Raw genomic sequence first — 14,313 nt, 5'->3', positions numbered from 1 at the left:
TCCTTATGACACTGTAATTCTGTTACATTGCAAGGAACGTGCGAGAGAAGTTAGATGGTATCCTGAATTGAGGTTATAAGATGAACATCAGCAAAAGGATAACAATGGTAACGGAATGTAGTTAAATTAAATCAGGCGATGCTGTGGGGATTAGATTACGAAATGAGATATCAGAAGTAGTAGACCGGTTTGCATTTTCAGCAATTTTTAGGTGGCCATGGCCGAATAGAGAGGATAGACAATGCAGACTGGAAACAGAAAGAAAAGCGTTTCAGAGAAAGAGACATTTACTAACATCGAACATAAATTGAATTGTTAGGAAGTCGTGAGGATATTTGTCTCGAGTGTAGTCAAGTACGGAAGTGAAATGTAAGTTCAGACACGAAGAGAATGGGAGCTTTTGAAATGGGATACAGAAGATTATATAGGCAGATCGAATATCTAATGAGGACATACTCAATAGAGTTGGGGAGGAAAGAAATTTGTGACACAACTTGCGATCGGCTGGTAAGACACGTCCCGAGGCAACAAGGAATCATCAGTATGATAATGTAAGAACTGTGATGTGTAAAAGTTCTAGGGGTAGGCTGGGCTAGGAATACATTAAGCAGTTTCAAATGAATGTAGGATGCACTACTTCTGCAAAGATTAAAAGACTTGTGCTGGATAAAATAGCGCGGAGACATGCATTACCCCAGTCCTCTGAAGGCGCAGCAACAACACCCGTAGGCGGCTGCTACATGTATCTGGGCTCTTGTGCAATTGGTTTAAATTAAGAAAGGGGTACTAGTTAACAATTATTTACTGGAGGCAGTCATACGTGGGTGTAGAACTTGAGCACTATAAGAACACAGCTACGTTGTTTATAATCTGCTTCACTTCCATGATAAATACATTAAATGGCGTATTATGTGGCAATAATTAGATCTAAGCGCTCTCCGCGTTCTAAATACAGATAACTGAGATAGGAAGATCTGACTTTGAGGGATCCTAAATTTCAGTGCCTTTTCGTAAGCCTTCGTTGTACCCTCGGCTCTTTTCTGATTGGTATAACACCGGAAACTGTTTCATAAAATATTATTTCAATGAAACTGAACACAGTAACAATACAGTAAATAAATAAAGAGATTCATTTTTCGGCCCTCGTGGGTGGATGTTGTCTAATGTAGGTAATATAGCTATATGCTGTTAAATCTTCTCTCTTCTGTGTCCAAAGGAGAACCCTCTGCCACTGTACAAGACTCAAAGTTTGATTCTTGTAGTAAAATAGTGCTTCGTTCCTGTCTACAGTTCCCTGACAGTGACGCATGTTACCGTAAAGTCTTACACAAACATGCCATTGACATAAATCCTCCCGAAAACAGGTTTAAACTTCCGAAACGCGAGTGGAAATAAAAGTAAATTGTGATGGCTAACAGTGAACTTGTACTTGTAGTGATATACTGTCGGTTTCTGTCTCAAGACAGGCGTATGTTCATTAATGAGTAAACTCTACTCTTGGCAGATCTGTCACAGTCCGTTATTGTCAGTCGGAACCAATCCGCCATGGTATTTGTTTGGTCTCTCTTATGAGAGGTGTTTTTTTTATTTTTACTGATAACGGGATAAAAAACCAAAACATCAGATAGCTGTAGCACCAGTACTATTGTTTTGGTTTTTAATAAACTTTTTTTAAAAGAAACGGGTAACCTTTATTCGTGGAATTTCCATTGCCTTATTACAGAAAATGGGAGGATGACACAGTGGTCGGATGGTCCTGATGGGCCACTTGTGGCCTGAAGTCGGAGTGCTTTATTATAGAAAATGGGAAAAGCGATCAGTGCTTTTTTAACACAATGCTGAAAGAAACGAGCAACAAACACATGGCAAAATGGTCCAGCATTGCTGAGACAATACTGAACCTGTTATCATGTGGATTTGGCTTGTAGGATGGTACGCGTGTGCATTCAGCGTGCGGAACTTGCCCCATTTGGTCTGCATGGTAGTTTCACCCTGTCATTGTCGGACATTAGTTGTATTACAGTATGGCACCATCCCTAGTCTGGACGTTTTTACGAAGAGCGGTACTAATAAAGTAATATGCTCCATTTCCTTTAAAAAATTAAGAATAGCAAACTTGCAACGTCATATAACGAGAAAACTAAACAATACACTCATCGTTTTCAGTAAAGATAGAAAGCAGATAATCTACTGCCTGTGTGTACGTAATATTGCGTAATATGCCCCTTATCTGCTTGTAGCCAGCGGACAAATTAACACGAGAAATAGAGTTCTTCAACTTCAGTTTTCACCCTTTAACACTGTTCCTAATGCCCAAATGGTTATATGGCCCTCGATTACGACACGATTTTTGAAAATTAGAATCAATATAAGAATAGTGGTGATTGTTTTGTAGCATTCAACCACTTATCACTTTTCGCGGAAAGCAGCGGGGAGTTTTCCTTTATCTACCTATTTAATTCAGTAATTTCATTCTGCGTGTCTTGAAACTGAGGGATTCAGAAGTTTTTTAATCTTTGTTCGATTTCTACGTTTATTATAGTAAATAATACGAACAAATAACCTAAAATCGGTTATTTTAGAAACCGATTATTTTGAGCGTTGTGGAAAAACCGATACAACCGAATACTGGTTGTTTCAGCGAAAACAGTCGTCCCTAGCGCGCAACGTCTAGTTTAGGACGCGGTAGCGGGCTGTGTCCTGCTGGTGTGGAGCGGCGGCCACGGCAGCAGAAGCGGCGTGTGGGCGTGCACCGCCGTGCCGTGCCGTGCCGTCTGACGTCACGCGGCTAGTTAGCGCCGAGGCGCGGCTCGCTTTGTTCTGCGCGCCGAGCTCCACCCGTGGCCGGCCATCCGAGCCGGCGCCGCGTACTCTGGAGCCCGACGTTGAAGCATAGTCCAGATACGAGGCCGGGCTTCCTGGGCAGGGTGGGGGCCGAGCTTCGCGAAATAATAAAGTCTAATCACGAGATAGCTGCTGTGTGGCCTTGCTAAAATGCGCACCTGCCGTACAGATAGCAGTCCAGAGCGTGGCCCAGGCATCAGCTTTGTCTCGTACTTGAAGGCGTAATTAACCTTGTCCTCTAGCTTAATCACTGTGATTACGGTCAAGCTACTAATAAGGACGTAACTAGACAGGCAAATGAAGCAATGACCCTGGACTCCAGAGGGCCTCTAGCACCCAAAACAAAGAATTGAAAAATTGAGGATAAGTTAAGATTTCTCAAATGGTTCAAATGGCTCTGAGCACTATGGGACTCAACTGCTGTGGTCATAAGTCCCCTAGAACTTAGAACTACTTAAACCTAACTAACCTAAGGACATCACACACATCCATGCCCGAGGCAGGATTCGACCCTGCGACCGTAGCGGTCGTGCGGTTCCAGACTGTAGCGCCTTCAACCGCTCGGCCACTCCGGCCGGCTAAAAGATTTCTCATCTGGGACCTGCAGGAAGGGGAGGGGGTCCCGGTATATGAACTTGCTCCGGAGCCGCATGACTACTCCAAGGACGGGTGGAAAAACTACAGTGCTATGCAAATAAGAGTCCTAGACATAATCTAAGAAACACATACAATAGATCGAACCATTAATTACATGTATTGGGTTGGTGCGTTAAGTTCGTAGCATTTTTCCACAAGTTGAATAAACATAACAAATACATGTAACAGAGACTTTAGTCATCAATAATATACTCTGCTTCACTATTTACGTCTGCCAACGCTACGGTAACGTTTCGGTTCCAGGAATGAAAAAATCACGTGGGTTTGAGGCAAAGAACTCCTCGAGCCATATTCGGAGCGCATTTTCATTGATGATCGCTCTCAGCACTATGGCACTTAACTTCTGAGGTCATCAGTCCCCTAGAACTTAGAACTACTTAAACCTAACTAACCTAAGGACATCACACACATCCATGCCCGAGGCAGGATTCGAACCTGCGACCGCAGCGGTCGCGCGGTTCCAGACTGTAGCGCCTAGAACTGGTCGGCCACCCCGGCCGGCGCATCTTCATTCGGAAAGGAAGTTCGCTGAAGGTTGTTCGACAGAGAGCGGAAAAGGTGAAAATCTGACGGCGTAACATCAGTTGAATAAAATTTGTGTGGAATGACTGCCCAACCCAACTCCTGTGTAGTGTTTTTTGTCCGTCTGTCAGAATACGACCAGGCCTTATCGTGAGGTAGCATCACTTCACGCAGTCCTCCTGGTCGTTGTTCTTCTACTGCGTCTGCAACACGTCTCAGTTTTTGACAGTAAATGTCGGCAGTGATGGTTGTACTTCGGGGAAGCAGTTCCTAGTAAACCATACCGTCGCCGTTCCACCAGCTGCTTAACATTGTCTTTCATGGACGCGCTTGAGTTTGTTGCTAGAAAATCCCGTCCAGAGAAAGCATCCTTACTGTTTACAGTATATATAAATGACCTAGTCGATAACGTCGGAAGGTCTGTGAAATGTTCGCGGACGATGCTATTGTCTGTAGTAAGGCTACAGCAGCAGCAAGCTGTACCGAAATGCAGGGACGCCTTCTGAGAATCGACGTTTGCTACAAGGACCGGAAGTTGAGCCTCAAAGCAGTTAAATGTAATTTGTAGCGTATTCATAGGCAAAATGATTCGTTACTATTCGATTATCCTACTGGAGATAAGTATCTGTGAACATAAACAACCATAAAATACCTAGCAGTAATCGTCCGGAGTGACCTAAATTGGAATGACCGCCATAACCGTAGGAGAAACAGAAACTATACTGAGATTCATTAGAATAAAATGTAATTCATTCAGCTTGAGAGCTATTCTTTTGTCTGATTTTTGAGTACTTCTTACCGGTGTGGGCCACTCTCCAGGTTCAGTTAACAGCAGATAAAGCGAGAGGGAGAGGAGATCCGAAGTGTGGTGCATGTTTTCGCGGGTCAGTCAAAAAGTAATGCCTCCATTTTTCTTTAATTTGTCAGTCATTTCAAAAGCAACAACGAAGGTTGAATACTACGACACTGAATATAAATTCATGACTTTTCAGTATAATCTCCATCTATTTCTACAGTTTAGTCCATCTTTTGACAAAGGCATGTATTCCAGTGTGGTGAAATGCACAGCCGTGCTTCCGAAGCCATTCACGTACAGAAGTTTTCACGGCCTTCTCATCTTCAAAGCGAATCTCTCGGTGAGCTTCTTTTAACGGGCCGAACAGATGGAAGAATGATGGTGACAGGTCAGGATTGTATGGAGGATTAGGCAAATCATGCCATCCAATTTTAACAGACTCTTCATTGGTGTGTTAGCTGGTGTGTGGTTTTGCATTTTCGTGCAAAAGAGCAACATCCAGCAGGACTTTTGTTGGACGAACTCACTGAAGACGTGCTTTAAGCTGTTTGAGTGTTCTGACGAATCGGACGAAACTTATTACTGTGCATAGCCGCTCCAAAAAAGTCAACCATAATCACACCCTCGTTCCAGAATACTATAGCCATAACTTTCCCTTCCAATCGAAGAATTTTTAACTTTATCTTCTTCGATGAGTTTAGGAGATGCCATTCTATTGACTGACTCTTTCATTATGGTTCAGAAAAATGAACCCATGTTTCGTCTCTGGTCACAATATTTTTGTAAACTCTTGTCCCTCCGAACGAAGCTCTGCAAGAGTTTGGCGGCAATTTTTTTGCCTCATTAGTCGGTCACAGTTTTTCGTACCCAACCCTTGAGTATCCCAGTTATTGAATAAACGTCATCACACTGCCTTTACCGAGGGAAGTAATGCGACTCAAATCACTTGGAGTCAACCGCCGCTCACCACCAGCGATGTCATCGGCTCGCTGAATGTTGTGTCGAGTGACTGCCGTCACCGGACTGCCGCTCCGCATTTCGTCACCCAAAGGTGTTTGCCTTTCAGCTTCGTTAGAGCGACGAAACTATCGTCTAACTGTGCTGACATCCACTGTTACTTCACTGCACACATTTTTCAGTCGTTCATGAATGCGATTGGGCGTTTCAGCTTCTGCGTTCAAGAATTCTGTCGCAGAACGCTGTCTAGTACGAACATCGATGTCGGCCATTTTTCAAGCATCAGTACCAGCATCCGCTAACGCAGAAAGTTACTATTGCAGTGGACTGGAGAAGCAGCTATACGGAATAACGCCAAATTCAAATTTTTACTTAACACACTTTTTTTAGAGAGAAAAAAAAGGAGGCAATATTTTTTGACTGACTCTCGTACTACGCGTGAGAGTGTAACTGAGATGCACAACAAACTGCAGTGGTACTCGCTATAGGAAAGCGTTATACCCCACGGAGAGGCTTTTGTAGACCCTCGCTGGCTGTTCCAGGGGGACGGAAGTCAGCTGTGAGGAATTAATCCACCAGAAAAGTTCAATTTACACTCCTGGAAATTGAAATAAGAACACCATGAATTCATTGTCCCAGGAAGGGGAAACTTTATTGACACATTCCTGGGGTCAGATACATCACATGATCACACTGACAGAACCACAGGCACATAGACACAGGCAACAGAGCATGCACAATGTCGGCACTAGTACAGTGTATATCCACCTTTCGCAGCAATGCAGGCTGCTATTCTCCCATGGAGACGATCGTAGAGATGCTGGATGTAGTCCTGTGGAACGGCTTGCCATGCCATTTCCACCTGGCGCCTCAGTTGGACCAGCGTTCGTGCTGGACGTGCAGACCGCGTGAGACGACGCTTCATCCAGTCCCAAACATGCTCAATGGGGGACAGATCCGGAGATCTTGCTGGCCAGGGTAGTTGACTTACACCGTCTAGAGCACGTTGGGTGGCACGGGATACATGCGGACGTGCATTGTCCTGTTGGAACAGCAAGTTCCCTTGCCGGTCTAGGAATGGTAGAACGATGGGTTCGATGACGGTTTGGATGTACCGTGCACTATTCAGTGTCCCCTCGACGATCACCAGTGGTGTACGGCCAGTGTAGGAGATCGCTCCCCACACCATGATGCCGGGTGTTGGCCCTGTGTGCCTCGGTCGTATGCAGTCCTGATTGTGGCGCTCACCTGCACGGCGCCAAACACGCATACGACCATCATTGGCACCAAGGCAGAAGCGACTCTCATCGCTGAAGACGACACGTCTCCATTCGTCCCTCCATTCACGCCTGTCGCGACACCACTGGAGGCGGGCTGCACGATGTTGGGGCGTGAGCGGAAGACGGCCTAACGGTGTGCGGGACCGTAGCCCAGCTTCATGGAGACGGTTGCGAATGGTCCTCGCCGATACCCCAGGAGCAACAGTGTCCCTAATTTGCTGGGAAGTGGCGGTGCGGTCCCCTACGGCACTGCGTAGGATCCTACGGTCTTGGCGTGCATCCGTGCGTCGCTGCGGTCCGGTCCCAGGTCGACGGGCACGTGCACCTTCCGCCGACCACTGGCGACAACATCGATGTACTGTGGAGACCTCACGCCCCACGTGTTGAGCAATTCGGCGGTACGTCCACCCGGCCTCCCACATGCCCACTATACGCCCTCGCTCAAAGTCCGTCAACTGCACATACGGTTCACGTCCACACTGTCGCGGCATGCTACCAGTGTTAAAGACTGCGATGGAGCTCCGTATGCCACGGTAAACTGGCTGACACTGACGGCGGCGGTGCACAAATGCTGCGCAGCTAGCGCCATTCGACGGCCAACACCGCGGTTCCTGGTGTGTCCGCTGTGCCGTGCGTGTGATCATTGCTTGCACAGCCCTCTCGCGTTGTCCGGAGCAAGTATGGTGGGTCTGACACACCGGTGTCAATGTGTTCTTTTTTCCATTTCCAGGAGTATAGATACACGTTATCATTCGAGAAGATGAAGCCTGGACCAGCTGAAAAACGCAAGTATTTACAGTACCCCTTCCCTGTACACACGAGAGTTAACAGTATTTTTAGGGCCACCGACGGTGATGCACGAATATGTGACGAGATCTAGTCGGCAAATGGAAGCTCGATTCATATACGCACATTCCTCCGTTCAGGCATGGCCCAGTCTTGGTGTCGCTGGCTCTGCAATAAATGGAACCGTCTCTGCACTACCTTCGGCGGGGCACACGCTATCGGACATATCACACACAGACCACCTGTAACGGCCTCGGTTGCATGGTTTGTTGGTAATCCTCCAATTGTGAGTCAGTTGTAAGCTCCGGAGGCGACAATTTTACGGTCACTGTTGGAATTTATCTTGCGCTTAGCGGAACATATCGTGTTGGATGGGGGGTCTTGGTCGTCGCTGTAATCCCTTCATGTAAACATTTCTCGTATCCGGAGATCGTGTACGAAATCTTCGACTTTCTGTGGCAAAGCAAACGCTAGTTAGATTGCGATTCACTTCTGACCCGCTTCAAGGCGACCAACTATTCTACTCTGGAAAACAGGATTTAAACGGCGTCCTTGTGGCTCTGAGGTTTAATCTTCGCCAAGAGCACACTTTTCTCATGGAAAGAGCAAATACGAACGACACATCATGAGCCCAGTGCACTGTTTTCATTATCTCGGAGCCACACGCCTATTCGGAACACGGAGAACTCCTTTTTTTAAATTCATATATCTCAGTTTCCACCTGTCACGGTGACTGCTCGCCTTTTTCGTTTCCACACTCCTCTGTTTCTGACTATGCTTAATTGAGAGACTAACGTAATATTGACGGTAACATAGAATCCTGTCTCTTCCAAACAGCCTTCTGATTTTCACTGTCGCAGTTGCGGGCGTGGACAACGTGCAGGTAGTCAACATGTGCCATAAATTAATTACAAATTATGTATCAAAACAATACACGTCAATCAGCATTAAGGGAAAGTTTCTCAGTGACTGATAGTCTTCAAAATATCAACCCAATAATAAAGAAATATAACGAATAAAGCAGGACACTATACAAATATAGCTTTTACCAACCATACAAAAGCTTTCGTCTCTTATGAAATGATGTTCGAAACTTGAAATCAACAAGGTTTACCTATGAGCAGCATAAAATACATCTATACAAAACACTTAAAATTAGACTAAAAAAATTAGATGAAATATTAGAAGAACAGTCTAGTTAAGAGACTCAATGCCACCTGTATTTGTAACACCTTGAAAACATACCTTTAGAAAACTAGACTGGGAGGACAACGGACGCAATTGTAAGAACGAAATAAAGACATATGGGATTTGCAGACGACATAAAGTTGTACAATATATCTCCCATGATACAACAAATCAGTAAAGTGACTTATCAAGCCAGAATATCTACTAACCTATCATCAACAAAGCTAATGTGTAACAGCCTGGAACATAAACCGATACAGGAGAAGTAAGACCCAATTAGAACACACACAACGGTATATGTACCTTGAACACATCCTATCATTCAGTATCAGTCAGTAACTGAAAGCTGATACCTGCGTTAAAAACAGATGGGGAAAATACTAGAACTTGAAATATTTTTTGTGTCAAACATATTTGTGCGTATAAAAAGAAATATCTTTATTTGGCGAGTCAACCCGAATATAGCCACAAGAGACTCACACATAAATAAAAAAATAAAATCAGAATGACACAGATGATTTTGTAACGTAGTACCCACATCAAGTTTCGCATCACCTCGGTTCCGAGAGTTCCGGAACCTGTACAGAAAACTGGAATAAAGATCAACATAAACATCATTTCTACCCTTTATTGCTAATGAAAACCATACATTGTATGTTGTACCACCATACAGCAAGACCTTCAGAGGTGGTGGTCCAGATTGCTGTACACACCGGGACCTCTAATACCCAATAGTACGTCCTCTTGCATTGATGCATGCCTGTATTCATCGTGGCATACTATTCACAAGCTCATCAAGGTACTGTTGGTCCAGATTGTCCCACTCCTCAACGGCGATTCGGCGTAGATCCTTCAGAGTGGTTGGTGGGTCCACAAAAAGCCCTTTTCAGTCTATCCCAGGCATGTTCGATAGGGATCATGTCTGGAGAACATGCTGGCCACTCTAGTCGAGCGATGTCGTTATCCTAACGGAAGTCATTCACAAGATGTGCACGATGGGGGCGCGAATTGTCGCCCATAAAGGCGAATGCCTCACGCGAATGTGCTGCCGATATGGTTGCACTATCGGTCGGAAGATGGTAGGCACATATCGTACAGCCGTTACGGCGTCTTCCATGACCTCTAGCGGCGTACGTCGACCCCACATAATGCCACCCCAAAACAGCAGGGAACCTCCACCTTGCTGCATTCGCTGGAGAGTGTGTCTAAGGCGTTAAGTCTGACCGGGCTGCCTTCAAACACACCATCGACGATTGTCTGGTTGAAGGCATATGCGACACGCATCGCTGAAGAGAAGGTGATGTGAGTCCTGAGCGGTTTATTAGGCATGTTGTTGGGCCCATCTGTACCGCGCTTCATGGTGTCGTGGTTGCAAATATGGACCTCGCCATGGACGTCGGGAATGGTTGCGCATCGTGCAGCCTATTGCGCACAGTTTGAGTCGTAAGACGACGTCCTGTGGTTGCTTGAAAAACATAATTCAACACGGTGGCGTTGCTGTCACGGTTCCTCCGAGCCATAATCCGTAGGTAGCGGTCATCCACTGCAGTAATAGCCCTTGGGCGGCCTGATGGAGGCATGTCATCGACAGTTCTTGTCTCTCTGTATCTCGTCGATGTCCGAGAAACATCGCTTCTTGAGAGCCCTTCGTAGCACAAAGTATCAATGCGGACACGATCGAACCGCGGTATTGACCATCTAGGCATGGTTGAACTACAGACAACACGAGCCGTGTACCTTCTTCCTGGTGGAATGAATGGAACTGATCGGCTGTCGGACCCCCTCCGTCTAATAGACGCTGGTTGTTTACATCTTTGGGAGGATTTAGTGGCACCTCTGAACAGTCAAAGAGACCGTTTGTGATACAATATCCACACTCAACGTCTATCTTCAGGAGTTCTGTGAACCGGGGTGATGCAATTTTTTTTATGTGTGTATAATGAATATAACACGGAAATACATGGCCAGAAACGAAGACTTAAGAACCACGATAAAAGTGAACAATTCACCAAAGTTGAAGCCTAAAGTGGCAATGTGCAGCATATACCATAAGAGTTGTAGAGTTTACTACATCAGATATTTGCATGAAGTATTCCTGTGAGGATACCAGTTTCGCCTTGTGTGTTATTTTCAGTAGCCAGTGTAATAAATATTGAAATAAGGCTATATCAAAATATGTCGAGAACACCATTAAGCTACGTTCGTACCAGCTGACTATTAGTTGTAAGCTGTCATATATGGTGATATCCAGCAAAGCAGTCTTCGAGGAAATTGGAGTTCCCTGCCGTGTTAAACTAAACATTCAAAATATCCGTGGAAGAGTGGCTGCTCAGAGTAGCAAACTACATCCTCACTTATTTGCTGGATGTATTTCAGTCTCTGTCTTGTAGACTTTCCTTGGCCAGTGCTGGTCTGCTTTTTATGTCCTCGTTGTTCCATCCGTCATGGGTTACTTTGCTGCCTAGGTCCAGACTTCCTTAACTTCATCTACTTCCGATCACTATTTCTGATGTTAAATTTCTCGGTATTCTCATTTGTCTTTCTTAGATTTACTCTCAATCCTTGTTCTGCACTCATCAGACTGTTCATGTGATTCAATAAATCCTGTAATTCTTCACTTTCACTGAGAACAGCAGTGGTCATCAGCGAATCATATCATTGATATCATCTCACCCTGAATTTTGATCCCACACATGAATCTTTATTTCTGTCATTGCATCTTAGACGTATACATTGAACAATAAGGGCGATATATCGCATCAGAACTCTTCGTGCTTCGTCTCCCATTCTTATTGTACCTCTTGATTCTTGTTCATATTTTATATTAATCTTCTTTCCCTACAACTTACCACTATTTTCTCAGAATTTCGAATATTACATTGTCGAACGCTTTTTTCACGTCGACAAATCCTATAACGTGTCTTGATTTTTCTTCAGTCTTGCTTCCACTATCAACCGCAAAGTGAGAGCTGCCTCTCTGGCGCCTTTACCTTTCCTAAACCCATCGTCATCTATCAGATCGTCAATTTTCTTTTCCATAGGCAGAAATGACCATCAAGGTTAAATAAATTAGGGCTTGCATGAGAGATCTAGGTGTTCATTTTTCCCATGTGCTATTCGGGAGTAGAACAATACAGAAACGCTCTGAAAATGGTATTATGAATCCTTTGCCAAACGCAAGTGTTCACTACACACTAATTGCGCAGATGTAGGATGTCTCAGTCATCCGCTGCCTGTCTGACGAATAGTAAAGATAGCCTTTTATGGGACCAACGACTGTGCTTTGTCATCCAGAAATAGTAAAAGTCAAGATATAAAATCAGATCGTCATCTGGCCGGTAAGGAAAAATTGCTGTGGATGCTGATCGGACTTCCACTTTGTCACGGTGACGAGAAATGGCATTAAGCTAGAGGACCAGCAGGCACCATTGAGAGAGCGTGTTGCACCAGGGAAGTGGACTCCCGTGACGTGTGGTGTTTTGTGCCCGCAGACCCTGCCGGTGCCGCAGCCCATCCAGCGGAAGAAGAGCCTGCCCGACGTGCAGGGGCTGCCGCGCGCCACCGAGCCCATGTCCCGCGAGGAGGTGTCCGTGCTCAGCTCCGCCCGCCGCGAGGAGATGCGCCGCATGCAGGAGGAGCAGGAGCGCCTGCGCGCCAATCCGCTGCTCTACCTCGTCTCCCCCCACGTCAAGGTACGCCCTCCTCACATCTGAGCTCTACCTCGTCTCTCCCCACGTCAAGGTACGCCCTCCTCACATCTGAGCTCTACCTCGTCTCTCCCCACGTCAAGGTACGCCCTCCTCACATCTGAGCTCTACCTCGCCTCTCCCCACGTCAAGGTACGCCCTCCTCACATCTGAGCTCTACCTCGTCTCTCCCCACGTCAAGGTACGCCCTCCTCACATCTGAGCTCTACCTCGTCTCTCCCCACGTCAAGGTACGCCCTCCTCACATCTGAGCTCTACCTCGTCTCTCCCCACGTCAAGGTACGCCCTCCTCACATCTGAGCTCTACCTCGTCTCTCCCCACGTCAAGGTACGCCCTCCTCACATCTGAGCTCTACCTCGTCTCTCCCCACGTCAAGGTACGCCCTCCTCACATCTGAGCTCTACCTCGTCTCTCCCCACGTCAAGGTACGCCCTCCTCACATCTGAGCTCTACCTCGTCTCTCCCCACGTCAAGGTACGCCCTCCTCACATCTGAGCTCTACCTCGTCTCTCCCCACGTCAAGGTACGCCCTCCTCACATCTGAGCTCTACCTCGTCTCTCCCCACGTCAAGGTACGCCCTCCTCACATCTGAGCTCTACCTCGTCTCTCCCCACGTCAAGGTACGCCCTCCTCACATCTGAGCTCTACCTCGTCTCTCCCCACGTCAAGGTACGCCCTCCTCACATCTGAGCTCTACCTCGTCTCTCCCCACGTCAAGGTACGCCCTCCTCACATCTGAGCTCTACCTCGTCTCTCCCCACGTCAAGGTACGCCCTCCTCACATCTGAGCTCTACCTCGTCTCTCCCCACGTCAAGGTACGCCCTCCTCACATCTGAGCTCTACCTCGTCTCTCCCCACGTCAAGGTACGCCCTCCTCACATCTGAGCTCTACCTCGTCTCTCCCCACGTCAAGGTACGCCCTCCTCACATCTGAGCTCTACCTCGTCTCTCCCCACGTCAAGGTACGCCCTCCTCACATCTGAGCTCTACCTCGTCTCTCCCCACGTCAAGGTACGCCCTCCTCACATCTGAGCTCTACCTCGTCTCTCCCCACGTCAAGGTACGCCCTCCTCACATCTGAGCTCTACCTCGTCTCTCCCCACGTCAAGGTACGCCCTCCTCACATCTGAGCTCTACCTCGTCTCTCCCCACGTCAAGGTACGCCCTCCTCACATCTGAGCTCTACCTCGTCTCTCCCCACGTCAAGGTACGCCCTCCTCACATCTGAGCTCTACCTCGTCTCTCCCCACGTCAAGCTACGCCCTCCTCACATCTGAGCTCTACCTTGTCTCTCCCCACATCAAGGTACATCCTTCTCACTTCTCTGCTCCGCCTTACCTTATCACTCTCCACCTCAACGTCACCCTCCCCACTTCCCTGCTCCACCTTATGTCATCACTGCCCACCTCAAGCTACATCATCACTTCTCAGCTCATCCTCGTCTTTCCTTGCATCAAGGTATTTGCTCCTCATGTCTCTTTCCAACCTCATCTCTCGCAGCATCAAGGCGTGCACTCCTCATTTCACTCTTCATCTAAGTCTCTCTCAGTCTCAAAGTACAAGTCATTTCCCA

At 46.8% G+C, this 14,313-nt stretch overlaps 1 protein-coding gene across 1 annotated transcript in view; it reads left to right on the top strand.

The window, feature by feature from the left end:
- LOC124615806 (junctophilin-1) overlaps nt 1–14,313 on the top strand; it is an 873,471-nt gene that overhangs the window by 847,352 nt on the left and 11,806 nt on the right. The window contains exon 10 of the mRNA XM_047143946.1: nt 12,522–12,722. Within this exon, the coding sequence (XP_046999902.1) occupies nt 12,522–12,722 (201 nt within the window). The remainder of the gene's footprint in view (nt 1–12,521; nt 12,723–14,313) is intronic.

The sequence above is a fragment of the Schistocerca americana genome, chromosome 5 (assembly GCF_021461395.2).
Source record: "Schistocerca americana isolate TAMUIC-IGC-003095 chromosome 5, iqSchAmer2.1, whole genome shotgun sequence".
NCBI classification, from domain to species: Eukaryota; Metazoa; Arthropoda; class Insecta; order Orthoptera; family Acrididae; genus Schistocerca; species Schistocerca americana.
This window is presented reverse-complemented; position numbering and strand designations above follow the sequence as displayed.